At 41.0% G+C, this 19,390-nt stretch overlaps 1 protein-coding gene across 4 annotated transcripts in view; it reads left to right on the top strand.

Moving 5' to 3' along the window:
* The first annotated feature begins 1,316 nt into the window (after positions 1 to 1,316).
* The window catches only part of rgs12a (regulator of G protein signaling 12a), a 43,709-nt gene continuing 25,635 nt past the window's right edge, over positions 1,317 to 19,390 (top strand). The window contains exons 1-3 of one of the 4 annotated variants that reach the window (XM_031727174.2): positions 1,317 to 1,510; positions 2,578 to 4,430; positions 7,158 to 7,250. In XM_031727174.2, the coding sequence (XP_031583034.1) occupies positions 2,643 to 4,430; positions 7,158 to 7,250 (1,881 nt within the window). In that variant the 5' untranslated portion in view covers positions 1,317 to 1,510; positions 2,578 to 2,642. Of the gene's footprint in view, positions 1,511 to 1,744; positions 1,946 to 2,577; positions 4,431 to 7,157; positions 7,251 to 11,242; positions 11,499 to 19,390 lie in introns of those variants that run through there. The other 3 variants (XM_039609544.1, XM_031727175.2, XM_031727177.2) reach the window with 3 other exon arrangements.

Raw genomic sequence — 19,390 nt, forward strand, 5'->3', positions numbered from 1 at the left:
AAAAAGAAACCTTGACTATGTCTTTTTGTGCAAAATAGTAGCTTTAATGAAACATTCCTGACTTTCTTTTGCATGAGAACGTGACAGAGTGATTAGTAACCTTGATTTTTATAGTGTTATACTGATATCATATTTAGTTCCACATAAAAATTTCTAGGAGTATGGGTCATTAGCCTTAATAAGACTCTGACAAGTCAGACAGATTCTTCTATTTGTATCATAACAAAGACACTGATAGTGGCTAATAAAAGTCATATAATAGCATTTTTACAGCATTTAGTTTTAGGATTTGATATATATGGAAGCTTTCATTCAAGGCAGAAACGCGGAGATTTGTTTCTTGAGAAGTGACAAAGATAACCTTCTGCTGTCTTTCACTCTAACATCCCCCATCTCCGTGACTCTACAGTGCAATTATTGGGATGCAAAATACACAGAGGGTGGAGGCTGACGTTAGCTGAAATATTAAGGTCTTTGCCTTTCAGCCCATTTTAAGAGGATTTGGAGAAATAGGGGGGGATTAGGCTAGTTCCATCACACATTACACCAGCTCAATGGAAGTCACTCCTTCATGAAAATGAGAATGCAACATCGTTTGTTTCCTTATAACTCACTGAACTGTGTGGCCTGTGTTTGGATAGTATGCTCACAGCCATAATAAATAAATCATAAAGTGCAACGTCATACCGGTCTTGCATTAGACTTCTAATCCTGTTGTTATATGGTAGTTTGTCAAAACGGCTGTCAGCTTCTTGCAAATGAGTAAGCTACACCGCACATGTGTAGTAAGGCCAGGGGTGAGGCAACCGTTGCAGCCCTTTGACCAGAGTTACTGTTTACACACCATCCGCCGTAAAGAGCCGCAGTCGAGTGAAGGGGAAGGAGCTAACCACAGGCAAAGTGGATGAGACATACTGCAGTAACCGCAGAGTCATAAGGGTAAGACCTTTTTTATTTTTACTTTTTGGTTTTTAAGTGGTCAACTTATCACCATTGCATGGGCAGTGCCTTTTAAATTTCATTATATTCCTCTTTTTAGACATATGTCAGGGGTGATTACAGAGTCTCCAGAGAACTTTCTGTGCTCTCACTTGTATGCTTAAGCAGAGTTATTTATTAAAAATATCATATATAAATAAAAAAATATATACATACTTTACTTAAGGGAAAAATAAAGCTTGTCAACTGCCATCATTGTCAGCCAATAGCGTCACTCCCCCTGTTTGAATATTGAACGCAAAGGAGATGCTGATTGGCCAGTGGGAGGAGTCACATGTTCCGGAGACGTTACGCTGTCATGGTTACAGTGAAAGACGCTTTGTGATTTCCGTGGTGAGTGAATGGATGGAGGTGGTGCCCTCGAGCTCTGCCATATGGAGTACCGAATCACTGCAGGGAGAGAATAGAGAAAAAAATGGACGCGTGAAGCGGAAAATGTAAACGTGGTGGACTCGTGTTAACGTAAACGTAAAACCCGTGGGCTTTTTTTCTGGCATAACTTTAAAAGCAGGTACTGTTAATTTTTTTCCCCGATAAGGCCTTAATTGTTGTCAAAGTTTCGAGCTACGTGAACATTGTTTGTCGCCTTAAAGTTGCCAAAACTCTGAAAAAAGTAAAGCAGGAGCTAGCTTTCGCTATTTTTGTTTCGGTTTTTTTTTTCCCTATAAAATGACTCGGGCGGTGACTTAAGTATTGGAACATTTAAAAACTGTGGCTTACCGACACCAGAGTCCTTCATTAAAGGGGTGGTAAGCAGGGAGCCAGCTGGCGGTGTGTTTTGGGGAGTGGGTGGAGGGGTGACTGGGAGTAATATGCGCGCCGTGTTTGGACATAAAAGCTGCCTCTGTTTTAGCTCTGACAGATAATTGCAGAAATAAGATTGATGTGGGTTACGTTACTTGGTTATTAAATGAAACTGATGAAATTAAATTAACTTGTTGACTAGGTGAGAGCAAAGATAGACCTAGAAAAACACCATGCTTTTTCTAAGTCTACTTAAAAAAACTGTGTTATTCTGTTTTCAGTATATGATCTTTACATTATTTGTTAGAAGTATTCGTCAATAAAAAACCCATTTAACCTCCTAGGACTTGGCGTCCACATATGTGGACGTCACATTTTGGGTTGTCAAGACCAAAATACTAAATTTTGCTCTACAATGGCCTGATATCCACTTACGAGGACATTATACTGCCTCTGTTTTTCGAAATTTAAAACAAATATCCTCATATGTGGCTTTCACTTTTCTCTTAGAAACAAAAATCAGGTAAAAAAAAAAAATCTGGTGATTCTTTGTTTTTACATTCATCGCGTCCCAATATGCCCAAATATCAAAGAGAAATTAAAAATGCATGCCATGGAAGAGTTCGGCTCTTAGGAGGTTAATGTAATTAATAAAAATGTGCTGTAGAACTTCTCAATAGTTTCCACAAAATACTTTAGAGCTGTCGTTTATTGGCAAGTATTTTTGAAATTTTAGTGCATGAGTTGTAATTTATTAAGTCTTTGAACAATTTGATGTGGTGGATGCCGGCTTCTTTACTTTTTGTCCTTGTGTTTTGCTTTGTGTTACCATAGGATGACAACAACACAATAGTGTTGGCAACGGGCAAGTGTTTCAGTTCCCACATGCGGCAACAAAGATGAGGATACAGGGACAGCCTGAGGGCGCGAGGAGGCGTCTGGATATGAATGCATCCGGTGAGTTCAAGAGCGTGGAGGTCATCCGTGGTCGGGCTGGATATGGCTTTACTATTTCTGGACAGAGGCCGTGCATGTTGAGCGGCATCCTGGAAGGAAGCCCGGCATACTTGGTGGGGCTCAGGCAAGGAGATTGCATCATGGTCATCAATGGAAGTGATGTGTCCACTGCTTCTCATGAGGCTGTAGTGCAGCTGATTGGCAGCTGCAAAGGACCCCTGTGCTTGGTGGTGCAGGCTGAAGGCAGAGTGATGGGAAACCCAATCCTTAATGATGTGAAATTTGGGTTTGCCCAGAAAAGTGGCGCTTTCCAAAAGGCAAGTGTTTTCCGCACTGTCTCGGATGACTCAAGCAACTCCTCCTTTAACGCAAGTTGTTCGGTTGCCGCCAAACAGAGGCCAGTTTCAGAGCCGGATATGTCACAGTGGTCACGGCAATGGAGTGCTTTAGCTGAGCAGCCAAGGGAGGAGACTTCCACGTCTGGGGATGCAGACTCTGTTATTACAGACGAAGCCAATCCAGACTGGGGTGTTTTGAACATGACTTTGGTGGTGGGCTACCTGAGCTCCACAGAGCTGATTTTGAACACCAGTGAATCAGAGGACTGTTCAAAGGCTATTCTGGAGAGAATTCGACAGCTGGGCACTGAGCAGGACACCCATACCCTGGTGATGATGAAGATCATGTTTGATTGCATTCGTCTTTGTGACGACGCTGGAGCTGTTTTGGCAGCTTTCCCAGCTGAGAACCTGGTCTTGGGGGCTGTGTGTACTGAAGACCCACGTTTTTTTTGCCTGGTCACTACAGGGCATATTATTAATGGCCGTGTGCCAGAAGATAGTCCTCTGTGTGCCTCCTGCCATGTTTTTTTCATTGACCCAGAGCTGGGAAATCACAAGGATCACACTGGGATTGCTGGCCGTTTTGGTTTCAACTGCACTCCAGATCCAGATACCTCGGGCTGCCTGGAATTCCCACAGACTCCCCCAGATGTTCTTAACTTTGTAACAGTACTTTACAGTGACATGGGGGAGGCTGTGGAAAGACTAAGAGTCAAACTGGACGCAGAAGCCCAGGAGCATGCCAAGGAGAACGTCAGCACTGCCAAACGTGGCAGTGCCAGCAGCAATGGGGACAGTGGTATTGGAAATGCTTCTCCCCCTGAGGAGAGAGCGGACAGGGATTTCCCTTCTGTGATCCAAAACCATCCTGGGGCCCACCTCCCCAGCTGTCCATGGGATTATCCTCCGGCTGAAGGCCTCACCCCAATAACCCTCTCCAAGAATGGCCAAAAACTTAATCCAGAGAACACTACCAGCACAGATTCCCTTTCAGAGTCATTACCTGGCCCAGATTCTCTAGTTAGCTTTTATGGAGGACCCCCACCCAGGCTACAGTTCCAGTTCAAGCCCCCACCACCTCTTATGTGTTTGGATAAAAAAACAAACTTCTCTGGAGATCCTCTCAGAGGGAGCCAACGGTGGTTCTCAAAGCCAAAGTGGCCAAAAGTCCTGAGTAGTGATCCGGCACCATGTGAAACATCCAACAACAACTGGCCCTCACACAATAGTCTTAGTGCCAGCACCAATAACCTGCCACCTCCAATGAGCCAGATACCCTCAGAAAGATACCAGTCAGCTGAAGTCATGATGCTGCCCCCCAGGGAGGAATGGACCAGAAAGTTTGTAGAACAGAGACAGAAACAGCAAAAGGATGGCAACACTAGAAATGTAAGTAAGACACTCTTTCTTGTTTTCTTTCTTTCTTTCTTTTTAATTTAAAGCTGCAATCTAAAGAATTAAAAAATAAACATTTCTTATGCTGCTATTGAAGTAGTTAATGAGGTTTATGAGTATGTATAAATGACCTGTGATACAGGTTTCAGGCATTTAACTTCCACAAGAGTCAAATATGAAAAATCATATATTGATCATGTATTTGAACCGAAAAGGTTAAAATTTCTTACTAAAAAGGGCAAAAATGTTAGAAAATGTTTTTTTAATTTCACGTGTGAGGGGACATTATATGCTTTTTTCCCCTGTTTTTATATGTACTGTTAAAATTGCAGATGCTCAAATTAAAAATGGCACACCGCAGCCCAACTACCTGCTCTTTGCATGCTGCAGCCAATCCAAGAAAGTCGTTTTAAAGGGGAGGACCTAAAATAGTTTATTTCAGACTGAGAATGAACTGAGGAACTGCACCGAGGCCCATCATCAAATTAATAAGGATTATTTTGAGGTGTGGGTCATGCAAAGCTCTAGCAAGCTAGAATGCAAGTCGGAAATGATGTCCCTGCAGTAGGTCCTTAATATGTCCCCTTTAAGTAACAGGTGATGTTTATAGGATCTTTGTAGGTGTCCTCACAGAGACATTTGATATGATCAGCAACATGGATGAGGTGTCCTGTCTTTGAGAACTTCTTTAAAACTTTTTTTTTTGTATTCTTGTTGAATTAAATGCTTTTACTTAAGTGCTGTGCAGGTTTCGATAAAATGTAAAGTTTATTATAAAGTGGTCGTAGAGTAGCTGTCATCTTGAGGCAAGAGCATCTGTTTCTGTGCTTACGTTCACACTGCAGGCGAAAGCGCATCAAATCCGATTTTTTTTGACCCTATGCGACCCATATCCGATCATGGTATGACAGTGTGAACGGCACAAATCCGATATTTTCAAATCCGATCTGAGTCACTTTCGTATGTGGTACTGAATCCGATACATATCCGATGTTTTAGAAAGCAACTGCTGTTTGAACGGTCATGTCGCATTAAATCCGTCTTTTACGTCACTGACACAAGACAGACGCCAATTATCAGCGCCGGAGAAGCGCCCGAGAAGACATCGCGAACGCTTCCTGGCCATCCAGTGTAGATGTCAGTGAAACTGTTGGGAAGACAACGTGAACATTTTATTTGTACTGTATAATCTGCAGATTCTGACAGAAATCTGCAACTATCCTTTGAAGCACCGCTCCTCTAAAACACCAATAAGGATCATTATTAGGTTATTTACATTATTATGTAAATAACAAAAAACTTAAAGCAAAAATTGGGAAACGTAAAGTCCGAAGTCTTTATATTAAGGGCCATCAGTCAAACAATATTGTTTGCTCTGGGTCTAAACAGATCGCGTTGTGTGTGACATCTTCTTTTGTGCATGCGGGCCGCTTTGAGCGTTCACACTAGAGCGCGTTTGCTGTCGCATTTTATTTGTAGTGTGAACAAGCAGACAAAAAAATCGGATTTGATCAAAAAATCGGAATTGAGCATTAAGACCTGCAGTGTGAACGTAGTGGCTCTGGAAGTATTAAATGCACAGAAAGAATTGAGTTTCCCGACATCAAGGGGGTGTTAGTAAGTCTTTTTATGGTGGCACCTAACATGAAATAAAATACCACTGCTTAACGCTCAGTTGGTGCAGTGTGTGAATTGAGCTCAGAAAACACCTGCTGAAAGTTAATGTGCAACTCTATAAAGAGGTTGGGTTTTTTTTTACTGTTGGTTTCCTCTTTGTCCACAAGATGTCCCTGTTTATCCATGAGCTCCGAGGGCCACAATTACGCATCTAAAGTATCTCTGAAGTCGTCTTTTTCACTAAGCAACAGACTCAAATTAGTCAGCATGTAGGCGAGCTTGTGTTTGTAAATAACTTTGTAATCAGGGACACATGCAGCGGGCTTGAAATTAAGTTTGGCTACAGAATATATAATTTAAAAAAAATCTCATGTGATGTATTTTTTGAAGTTTTTATTTAAGTTTAATTTCTTTAAGAGAAGCATTGCCCTGTGTTTCCAAGTCAGAGCTCGATTGCATCTTTTCCCAGCAGCTTGCATTAGATCAGAAAAAAAGACAATCTTGAACAGGAAGCCAGGCAAATTACAGGGTAGAGCCCATGTCATGCAGCAGTAATTATCTGCAAGCATTAGACACAAAACATCTCCAGTCACAAGAGTATGCAGTGGCTGGTTTGAGTGCAGTATCTTTAAGGTATTAGCGATTGTGTTTCCATCTGCCATCTGAGAGACTGTGACATTAGTGTGCAATTATATGTGAATGTAGAAGCACCAGGAGAGAAATCTGTCAGATCTCGCGGATCATTTTAGATTCCCAGAAAGATGTGTTTGAACAGACTCATCTCAGATTCAATTCTCACTTTGCTTATACTGTTACATTTTCATTTTCTCCTATCCGCGAGTAACTCCATTAACTTTGACTCTCCGGGCAAAAACTTATCACAAACAGTTCAGTTCTGGGAAAATTATGACATTATCTCCGACAGTCATAGCAAATGTTGTGTTTAGAGTGAAATAAGCAAAAAATCTCTGTAGATAAATAGATGTCAGTGACAGTAGTTTAACAGTTACTAAGTTGTAGTTTGGTAACTTGATTTTCTAGGAGATACAGTGTCTTGTTTAAAAGTTATATCAGCAATGATGATTTAAATACTCTTACCTTCAGGGTTCCAGGTTTTGGGGTATAGGCGCTATTCGTGCCTCTAAACGTCGTTCTGCTAAACGTCTCAGCCTGGCGCGATCACTGGATGACCTTGACGTAAGTTCTTTTGCCTTTCTCACCTTTTATGCTATGAATTTGAAACATGGAAAATGTTTTTTTCATAGTCTTCTGTCCTTTCCGTTCTGGTTGGCCTGTATGTACAAAAATTACCTCATGTGGACGTTTGAACCATCCCCCCTCCCTTTTACACTTCAGCTTTTTTTTCTCTTCTTTTTTTTAACCTCTCATTTCCGTTGCCTTGAACTCTGTGTTTGCTCCTACACTTGTGGCAAGGGGTGGCTCACAAAGTGGCCTTTGTGTAAGCCAGAGGCATGTTCCTGTTTGTTTGGTGTCACTAATGAGCGCTGCTGCACGACGGAATATCATGCTCACATTTTCTCATATTAATGTTTCTGAGGAACCCTCTTTCTGCAGTGGGTCTGTGCGTGCACGCATTACTTATGCACACTGATTCTGATTCATATTCACAAAACTACACACACACACACGTGCTCTTACGTCTTGTAATTGCACCAAATGCACACAAACAGGCGCAAAAATGATCCAGAAAGTGGCAGACTGTATTGTGGGTCCACATAGGAGCACACTTGCAGGATCTACATTGCATTCGAAACATCACACCACAAATCTGCTCCTCAGGAGTGTCTCAACACACACTAAAGAGCGCTGTTAATAATAATAAAATGTTTACCCCAAGATGCCTTCCTTCTTTACTGTTAAGCTACTTTCTTAATCAGCTATAGGTTATAATACCCCACCTCCCACTTCGTCTCCTAATCCTCACTTTATGTTCACATGTACGAATCTGAGTAGCTTTTGGTTTTAAGCAAGGTTACAAATTTTTACCAGTGAAAAAAAAATTGAAAAAATTAAAAAGTGTATTTTTATTTTGTTTCGTAGCTTCTTGTTGGCTTGTGTGCAAAGATTTCCTCACCATGCGTGGGTCTAACGGTGTGTTTCATTGTTTACTTTTTATGACTTACCAGAAATAGCTAATTACTTTGCATCAATCAAGAGTAAAATTGCCTCTGAGTATGCCATCACCCCTAGCAACCAAGACATCTCTTCTCTAGTGCTGTTATGAGGTGTCTATTCCTGCCTGCTGTTAAATTTAAAAGGGGATGTTTTGAGCTGTCATATACTCTGCTTGTACAAAATAACATTGGCTGAATAGAAAGGTAGGTGTTGTCATGCTTGAAGCAGTCTGTGAAATTATCTAATCTCTTCCCCTTGTCTCTCAGCGTTAGTTTGATCTGTTACATTGTTTTGTAGATCTTTGATATCTTTGTTTTACCATCTCTACGCTGGTGGGACCTGCAGTGGCACAAACAAAGAGAGGCAGGCTTAGGCTAGTCTCAGTTGGCTCAGATTAATACAGCATATGTTTTGATACTAATTGTTGATTATCTACAGACAAGAGTACTACAAGACTTCTGTTAGTAATCACATGCAGTGTAATTGTGCTTATCTGCATTTCCTGCAAACACTGTATCTAAAAGATAGCTATAGCTTCATTGTCTGAAAAATGAAGCCATTGTAAAAGAGCTTTTAAACTTGCATTCAAAACAGACAGTGGGCCTGTTTGCTTAAATGCTAGTTTCAGGAGATGTCAAATAAAAGAAGGTTTCATTTTGTAAATTAAGAGTCAGAAAGGCTCATTGACTAACAGCTTTTCAGTCTCAAGTAGTTAGCCCTTTTCCTCAGTTTTGCACTCACATCTACATTGTGCTCATTACTCCTGGTTTCAAAACATCAGCAGCGCAACAGTGAAAATAATGAGTTGTGAGTATCACAATGGGATTTCAGTAATTAATGGGTAATCTTATGGTGGCTGTGTCCATGTTTTATATACAATCTATGTAGGGACACTATAAAATGACAGAAAAATGGAATACAATGAAATGAAGAAACGTAAGTTTGCTTGTTTTAAAATGTAGGGCTCATTTTTTGTGCTATGCAACAATATGAAACAAAATGGACAGGGGCCCGTTTAACGATTCTTTTAACATCAGTGTGAGTATTTCCAACTGACGACATTAACGCCTGTAGCTTAAAGCAAAATATTGCTCATCCTTGCTTAAATTAGAGCTGAGCTTCATAGCAGGTTGCTGTATTGTGGGTTTGTTTGTTTTTGTTTCATAATGTGCCAAATGTTTTCAGCAGGTGCCAGTTTAAGACCCAGACTCTGTTTTACAGAGCTGTGCTTCTACATGCAGAATGCGGTTTGCATAGGCCCTCCTTGAATAAGATGTCTATATGATGATGTATTGCTGCATATATTGTTCAGCGTTAATGGTGCCTTCACAAATGTGCATTTTACCCATGCCACATGCACTAATGCACTTCCACAGATCGAGCCGTATGATATCATTACTCTTTAGTCAGTAGGATGTGGTGTGTGTGATTTCCAAAAATCCCAAATTCAAATTTTCATTGATAAAATCTGCAGTTTTAAGTCACGGTACTGCTATACATTCCAAATAATAACAGTTTAGGGAATTTATGATTTTCAGAGACTTTTCAGTGTGCACCTTGGACTCTGATCTGGATTTTAATTTCACAAGCTTTCATCTTGGAGTCATGGTCAGATATCAGGTTTTCTATAAGCAACTCTGTTCTTCCATAGCAAATTAAAGCCATCCAATGGCACCAATTTGGTTCTTATAGACTTACACATATGCAGAATTGGGTGATGCCTCTTAAGCACCAGATTTGGAGAATGACCTGTTCCGGAATGATTTTTATCATGGAAATCTTTGAAGAATGAAGTGAAATTTAAGGACTTGTTTCCCCCCTACTTTGAAGGTTGTGATCCCCTTCAGAGCGAAAACAAGTGACAAATGATGGACACAGCAAGCTGATGCACTGTAGTAAACTCTTCACCTTAGAAGACCCTTTAATACAGGGAGAAACTCCTGTCCAAGTGTTTGGTTTCTGCAGGATTTTCTGACTTGTGTATAGTTGTGAAGGACTGTTCTCATAGCAAGCCTTTTCAGAAAACGCACGATAAGCTCTCATTCAGTGCATCTGGACTCACAAGGACACTGTGAGGCTCTTTAGGAGTTCCCCCTCAGCGATAACTTCTGTATGCGGTCTTGTAGCATTTTGTGGGTGTGTCCATAACAATCTGAAACTGTGGATGACACAGTGGCCAGAAATGAGCATACTTTTGGAATCTTTCCTCACAGTAAAAGGGCTCTGACGTGTCATAGTAGTAGCAGTATTGTTGCTTTTCAGTGTTTGCCTTCCTTCTTCACCAGAAGAAGAAACTGCTATATAACCCTGTGCTTGTGTATGTGTTAATTCTTTTTTTTTTTTTTTTCACCCTGCTGCTTTTCCCTTAGAGACTATGCCGATGCACGCTAAGCTTTCCTTCGTGCTGAAGAACGTCCTGTTTTGTACATCCTTGTATTATTTCTCTGTCAGATCCCCACTGCAAACCCCCACCACCACCACCCCCCACACACACCCACCCACCCCACACACCCACACACAGCCCCCACATCCCACTGCTCCGGTGCTGTAAGCCTGTGTCTCACTCATCACACACTCCTTGTTTTCAGCTGCAAACAGATGCTTTGCGCCCTCCATGCTCAGCAGACGACAGTGTGTTCAACTTTGCAAAGATGACACCATTAGCTGGCTGCTGCGACTGTGCTCAATCTGACTATGTTCGGAGGTGTTGCGGCATGTGAGAACATCTGTTCCTGCGAGCCGTTAATGGTTAATGCGCGCCGTTTGATTCGGGCATACCCTATCTGCCTGCTGGGGAAATTTGTTGCCTCTTTGTTCCGTGCCTGAAGTTTCTCCCTCTCCTTTCCTTTTAGGTGTGGAAACATTAGCGGCTCTTGTTTACATGATTGTGGGTAATAGATGTATGCTGTGGGCGTAGCAGAAACCCAGACAGGGCATGAAGACACATAGACGGAGAGGGAGGTAAATAGAGAAGGAATGAGGAGGAATTCACAGCAAAGAGAGCGAGAGAGAGAAAGAGAGGGGAGGGATATTGATAGAGAGAGAGAGAGAAAAGAGAGAGGAACCGGCAGCAGAGGAAGAGAGAGGGAGCTTTTGAACTCTCAGTGGCTGTCAGGATTTTCGCTCCTCTGCACGCTCTCTCCTCCCTCGCTCAGCTCTGCCTCTCTGCACTGCAAATACAGACTCGCACACGCACCGCGCGAGATCCAGCGGATGGACTCTCTTACACACACCAGGCGTGTGGAGCAGCGCTGAAGACGGGCAAAGCACACAGCGCCATACATGGAGCAAACTTTAACGCTCAACTCTGTAAGTCACAAAAATCCTGCCACTCGTGCTATTTTTGCCCATTTGGTGATGGCACCTTCATCTTTCACACTAGGGATATCTTGGTTGCCACACTGTTACTTCTTCTTTGGGCTCTTTGTAGCTCCTGTTGTAGCTTTCTGAGCAGCATACAGTGGTTAGCTTGTGTGGTCTGTCAGAGGAATGTTTTGACCAGTGCCAGCTGAGACTCCCATGTGCTGTATGACACACACTGCACTGCTGTATGCAGAAAAATGTGGCATTGCGTCTAGATCAGGATGCACGCCGACTTTAAATTAGATGTCGTGCTGAAAGAGTTTTGTTAAGTGACCCGGGGGCTTGTTATTGTAAACTGCGTGGGGCCTTTTCAATGAAGCGCGCTCTGTTGCACTTGCCCCGAGAAATGACCCTTTCCGCAGCGAGTCGGCAGCACCGGGAGAAGTTCGATTCAGCTGAAGTGACGTTGAGATCCGGCGCCGTCGCTGTCGGATGGTATTAAATCGGCAGTGAATTCTTTGTAGCATTTTATTTTGAGGGAGTCATCAAACAGCCACAGTTTAGTCTGAACTTGAAATGGTTGCGTGTGGTTTTACCTTGCCCTTATTTTCTTTGTGCAGGCATGTCTTCGCATCTGATTCACCAGCCATCTCTAAAACATATCTTTCCTAACACATTTCACAACTACTTTCTTTGGTAATGTGGAAGCATACATGAAACTGAGCTTTAATGACTAGTGATTTTGTCATAGATGTCATATTTCATTATGTAAATTTGTGCCCAATTTATTTTGGTTATTATTTTTTTAATGCGGATGTCGGGACTTGAGAAGATGAGCAGGTATCGAGTCTTTCTGTGAATTAGCAGGAGTGTAAGGAGAACACGACGCACTTTTATGTCTCTGACATCACATGGCCAGCTCTGTTAGAGTGGGTGGACAGCTGTGCTCACGATACGTGTCGTTAGGCTAGCATTATAGGATGCAAACATTGAGCAGTCTGGCATTTTGTAAATGTCTCCTCAATAATTCCTCTTATTGTTTTTTTTTATTGTTTTTAGTCAAGATCTTTTATTGCTTGCTCTGACTGCCCCCCAAAAAAAAAGAAAAAACACAAAAAAACAAAAAGCCAGCAAACAAAAATGGTGCATTAACACAACAAAAGTTATTTTGCTGTCCAGCTGCTCGGCGTTGGAATATGCAGCGGCCTTTAACCAGCTGAACAGATGTGGCTGTGGTTGCTGACTTTGCTGTTTGACCCAACTGTAACCACGGAAAATACCCGCTGCCTCACCATCTCTGAATGCAGGCGTACTGCTGCTCCACTCTTGGCTGTTGTCGCACCAACACTATGACATCACTTAGCGACATTTGGGATTATGGGATTTAAAAAAAAAAATTTTTTTTTAGTTAACCACACAGCCCTTCAATGCCTGTCGATTTTGTGTGCGTGAATCAGAATGCTCTGAAGCTCATACATTCCCCTCTCTCTGTTTACCTCGCTCACTATTACTATTATTATACTTCTCTGCTTCACTGAAAGGGAACCTACTGCCAAGGGTGTGGAGGTTATTCAATGAGGAACGACTTTAGAGCTGCCAGACTTTTTTTTAACCTCCTTGGTAACAGTTGAAACATGTCTGGTGTACAGTGGACTGCTCGTCGTGTTCAGCTTTTTACCTCTCGCATGAAGCTCAGATAATGCCGGGGCACGTTTACTTCACGTATGAGACGTTGAGCAAGGCAGCCGGTCTAGCTCAAACTAGAACGCGCTGCAGACAGGCTTGGAAAGTTAATATTGTTGGTATCTTTTTGGCCTTGTGTTGGCGCAAGATGATGCAGAACCAGGCCAAGGTCTTGTCGATATTACACTGTGGGAGTCATAAACATGGCCCACTGGTGCAGCCTAAACACTGACTTTACCTCTTAAACATTTTTTTTAACATCCTCTTTCTCTGGTCAACATCAAATGTGGTATTTCCAAAGCCTGGTTATTGCCTGATCTTGTTATTTTTGGTTGTGTAAAATACCACTTATTACTCAGTTTGCAACCTTCATGTGTTAGGATGTTTCCAAGAAAAGGTTAGCCAAATTATGTAGTGTTAGATCATTCTCATATTGTGAAGTAAAGTTGACTTGCTGTGCCCCTTCTCATTGTTTCCCTTTTTAAAATGTGTATATTGTTGCAGTAGTGAATGCCCAAGTTAAATATGGCCAGAGCATTGAATAATTAGGTCAGGGTACGTACAAGTAACCTCGGTGAGTCAAAAGCTCAGGCTTCAGGCCCCTATAAAACTCCCAGTTTGAGAAAGTTTTTCAACTCTTGGCTCTCACTGATGTCACAGAGAGGGGAAAATCCCTAATATGGTCATCTTAAGAGCACAGCTTTACTAGTTAGGAGGGGCAGCCAATCAGAAGAAAGTCTTCCAATGATGGCTGCATTAAGGCCCAGTATAATATAAATAAGGATTATTTTGAACTGGCAGTCATGCAAAGCTGCTCCAGTAGATGCTGCAGTTAAATGGTGATGGTAATTGTGTTTATAGGTCACCTTTAAACAGAAGCTGACTGATTGTTTTCAAAACAGAAATAACTGTCTGACCTATTTGTAATTTTACATTTGTGAGCTTTACCATACATCCTTACAATCTAAAGGACATCTTATAGCTGCTAGGCCTGAGTGATAAACATTGGACCAACTTGCCTTCACTTCTTTCCCATTTCACTAAAGTGGCTTTGGGTTCCCAGCATGACCAAAGGGATTAGACAGAGGGGTTTAAGGTCAGTAGGACTTAAAGAGGAAGTAAAGAATTATGCTACTTTTTGTATTCTGCAACATATGGCCTTGTTACATTTCCAGATGGCAAATAGTATTAGTATAATCTTATGGTCATAAAACAAATGTAGCCATACACCCAGACTTTTCAGAAAACTTGAAAAAAATTTTTAGTTTGGTAAAAAACTGAAGGGACTGTGAGCTAATTATAGGTGTCTGGTTTCAGGTTGGAAAGTCCATTTCTGGTGGTTTTTCTTTCTTTCTTTCTTTTTGTGGAAAAGAAAGGGAGCAGCAGGAGGGTGTGGTCGCATCTTATGTGGTTTACTCACCTCCAGCCCTCTAGGCTCATGTGTGCACAGCCCTTTCACTGTGATAATAAACTGCTGTGGGAAAGGTCCTGATCACTGGTTTTGGTTGCCTTCTCTGAAGTTGGTCTGTTTTTGTGGAGTTCAGCTGTGCATTGTAAATCGAAAGGCTTCTCATTTGTTGCTTATTTTGTATGCGGCCCTGCTTTAACACTGTGTTACTTTACAACAAATGGAGTTGAAGTCATGTTTTCATGCATGCTTTTAGGCTTGGTGGTCAGACCATTTTCACACATGATGGCAACCTGTGTAATTAATTTTATTACATTTTTATCATTACACAGTAGCTCTGAATATGAGAATGCAGTATCATGCATGAAACTGTATTTATCTCGAGTATAAGCCAGTTGATGATCTAATGGTTAAGAATAAAACAGGTCATTGCTTTCATTGCAGTTGCGTGTCTGTTTGGTTTAAAGGCCTCGTGTCTAAATCAAACAGTACTTTCAGTAGTGAGAACTGATCTGACCAACACAATTCTGACCATCCAATGAGTAGAGCAAAAGCAAAGCAGTAGAGTAAACACATCCATTTAGAGGAATGCTAGAAGTACCTTTCAGCTTTTTTAAAAATAGCAACAAGTGCACAAGCACACGAGTCGCACCGCACAAATCATACAAATACCAGTTTAATCCAGACAGAAGCAGAGCTTTACCCATCTGCTCTGACTAACCTCTAATTATTGAGGAACAGGGAATAGATTACTGCTGATCATTGGGATTAAGAGATGAAACGCAGCGTACTGACGGTCTCTTCCGTGTAAATCACTCATACAAGTCTTTGAAGAGATAATTTGTTTACTAAATGGAAACTAAGTGGACCCTTCATGTGGCTAATAGCCAAAGGCCAGACATGTGACCGTCCAGCAGCATTATACTGTTATGGATCGTTATCTGTTTAAATAAGAAATCGTTTCACTTAAACTTTCCAGAGGTCAGTAGCACAATGGAAATGTTGGCTTCCTACTAACGCTGGAGGTTGATGTGATCTTTGTATGCATGAATAACACAACAAGCTTAGATCTAAATTCGTAAATGACATCTACAATATCTTCAGCATGTTTTTTTTCCATGTATGTTTTTGTTTTGTGTTTTAATCTAAATTATTTCCGTGGAATAAGTAGATGGCAAGATGAGATGACAGTCTTGATAAAAAAAACCCCCCAATGCTTTTATTCTTTTCCACTCCTCTGTATTTGTCAGGTAGCATAATGGAATAATTACACACTAACAGAGACCTTTTGCTGTAATGGTTTTGCCAAGTTCACATCCAGAAATAGTGGGGAAAAAAACCCAAAAAACATTTTATTTTTGTCAAATTCAAATATTGAATGGTTTGAACAGTGTTTTTAGCGATGTCACATGCCCTCTAACATCATACAAGAATCTACAAGTTTTAAAACTGTCACTGTAAAATCAAAACTAACCAAGAACACGTGAAGCTCAGTTGGATCACAAGTCCAGCCTTCATTTCTGGGGCTGTTATGGCAAACAGCATTACTCAACAGTGCATGACATTAAGTCACAAATATGACTGTTTGCTCTGTACAAGTCATCAAATCTCTTCTTCTCTGAAGGGTCTGAGTTTGGTTTCACAATCCTTGAACCACAGACATAACAGCGATAACAGATCTTACGAGACGGTCATTGTGTTCGTGTTTTTCCCATTCCTGCCCCTTTTGCATCACATAACCATGCTGACCTCATCAGATCCTCGCTAATTTGATAGGACGGCCTTGCAGATTTGTCGTGACAAATAAGATTATCACAGTAAAAACACTGGATCCTCTAAAAATCAAACACAGGGTTGCCTGTCAGAGGAGTTTCATAATTTTCCAAATCAGTCCCTTTCCTTGTCTCCCTACACTCCTTGCATGTTTGGAAAAGAGATGTGTCTTCCCTCTTATCAGCTGCCGCACCCTCAACCTCCCTCCCTCAAAAGGAAGTTGCCTTCATGCAAGGCGCTTTCTGATGTTATTTTCAGGGAATAGTTTGTCGGCAGCCACAGATAGCAGGCCTAGATTATTTTCCGTCTTGGGTCAGGATTGGTTGTTTGAGAACTTACCATACAATTAGTCTTGTGACAAGCAACACTTATTGCTGTTGTAAAGCCTGTCTAGAAATCTTTCGCGTGTTGATTGAATTAAGTAGAGGCTCAGCGCTCACACAAAACCTTTTCACTTTGTGGCAGCAGACGGCTTCTTCAGCTGTGAATGCTGAAGCAAAGAACAGAAAAATGCTCTTTCTCAAGGCATTTCAACATGCTTTGCTCTTGTTGTGTGCTGAGACGTGCTCACCTGGCCGCAGAAGGTTTTCCGCCCGAGGGAGGTCAAAGGGCAGGAGTAGACTTAAAGGGCTGAGGAGGGCTGTTCTGTGTCCTTTGTGACAGGAGCTATGGATGACTCAGCTCTGCACCAAAAATAGCTTCTAATTACTGGATGACAGATTTTATCCTTGCTTTAAAATAGAGTCCCACTTGTTTTTTTTCATGCCATTGCTGATTTCTAGGGAGCAAAAAAGTTCCTGATATCTCTATGTGCAAATATTCTTGTAAATACTGTATTTGCTGTCAGGACAGCAAGAGAATCTGGTGTCCTTGTTAAGTTCTTGTCCACTTAGAGGAAAATGCAAAATGAGTGATCAACTTCATCCTATGTTGAAACATTTTTATCCTGATGGGAGTGATCTCTTCTAGAACCTGACGGATGCCAATGACAATGCCATATTAGCTGTTTGGTAATATGTGTAATTGTTGTCTGTTGTGGTTGTATTGAGAGTGTGCATGACAGGATAGATAAATGATGACTGCAGAACAAATCTACCTATGGGTACAAAAAAAGGAACCTGAAACCGTTTGCCGATAGATGGGTATCTGTATTTATGATGGACAAATTGTAAAATTGTAAAAAAAAAGAGATGGGAGATGCAGCCTTTAACCAGATTATGAGTACTGACATTCAATTTGTACACCAGAGAACACTCTTATGACTTGTTGTAATAACAAAACAAGATTATGTTTAAACCATATTATCTTAGTAAGGATTCCTAACTAGCTACATATAACAAAAGTTTAAATCAGATTTTGTATTTGTTAAGTAGTTTGTTATTTGGGGTTTCACTTGCTCAATGATGTACATTTATTTAAGAAGAATGGAAGTTCATACATTTCAGTCAAATAAGGTAACAACTAGGACAGCCTCATGTCATACCATAAATTTTTAGGTAATATAAAAATCTCATATCATGACATCAATGATAAATCAATGTCATGCATTTATGTTTGCTACTGCCCACAACGAGACAACCCCAGACATGTCTGAGAATGAGAGGCCTGAGTCAGCCTTCGGCGACGATTTAGGACTCGAAAAAAAAAAGGCAGCTTAATAAACCTTAAACAAAATACTGTACTCTGCAAAAAGTAAACAGCAAAATTTTTTCACCAACTGAGTCAAAAACACAATGTCGACTCAAATCAGGCTATGAAGGCACATGATGAGGAGAGATACTAGTAGCTGGTGATGATACTCAAAATGTTCAGTTTGATGTTCATTTGTTTTTGTTTGTAAATGTATGTAAATGTCATATGTCATAATTTCTTTGAGACACTGCAATCTAATGTCCCACCGCTAGTAACGATGAATCAGGGAGGCGCTATAAGTCTTATTTATACTGGCTAGCAAAGGGTGACTGACTTAGTTTATGCTTTCAATCGCTACTTTTAAGATTTGCTGAATACAGAATGAAACTTATCATTTTGGGTGATTTTATGTAATCCAGCCCTTGCTTGGTTTAAAACAGCAGCCAGAATACCAAACTCAAGACATTAAAAAGAAAAAGAGTCCTATAAACCATTTTCACGCTGCCTACGTCCATATTATACAGTTTCTAGTTCCATCCCTCCAAAAACAAACAAAAAATTAGTGTAAATTTTAAGTAAGATGAACTTACACAGAGTTGTAAAAACAATACCAGAACACTTTGAAGGTATACAGATGGCACTTTTATGTTGGTTTCTCCATTCATTGAACAGCTCTGCTGGATAAACCGTGTGATCCCACAATTTTTACATTGTCCCAACATAATTCTTTACATTATGTTTTGTAAACTAAAGAGCAAGCACAAATGCTGACATCAGTAAGATAGACAAACCCTGTCCAGCTGAGATATCAGCGTGGCTTTACATGAAAGCATAGACATTGAGCCTTTCAGTTCTGCACTACAGTGTAAAGTACAAGAAGGTACTTTCATCTGCTCTGTTATTTCCCGTGGGGTTACCATAGCGGATGGATCCGCATATTTGATTTGGCTCAGTTTTTACACCAGATGCCCTTCCTGACGCAAGCCTTACATTTATCCGGGCTTGGGACCGGCACAAGGACACAAGGACTACACTAGCTTGTGATATCCTGAGGTTGGGTTTTGTGTCTCCACCATCAAGCCACTAAAGTATACAGAGAGAATATTGTGCTCAAACCTTACAGCCCAAATCTTAGTTGTTTGAGACGTTCCTGGAGCTGTGTCAGCCCAGTCTAAAATCATAACAATTTTCACCTGTGAGTGGGTTGTCTTATACACCTCCCTTTTTTCTTTAAATTTCTGGATAAAAGCAAGCTCTAGTAAACAGATTTATTAAATTACGGGCAGACACTGTTGAAGTTTTATGCAGAATCCTTTCAAAAGATCCAGTTTAACGCACAGTTTGTTTGTTTCTTGGTGTGAATCAGGTGAAGTGCACACCAGATGATGCAAGGCTTTGTTCA

The sequence above is a fragment of the Oreochromis aureus genome, linkage group 3, assembly GCF_013358895.1.
Source record: "Oreochromis aureus strain Israel breed Guangdong linkage group 3, ZZ_aureus, whole genome shotgun sequence".
Taxonomy (NCBI): Eukaryota; Metazoa; Chordata; class Actinopteri; order Cichliformes; family Cichlidae; genus Oreochromis; species Oreochromis aureus.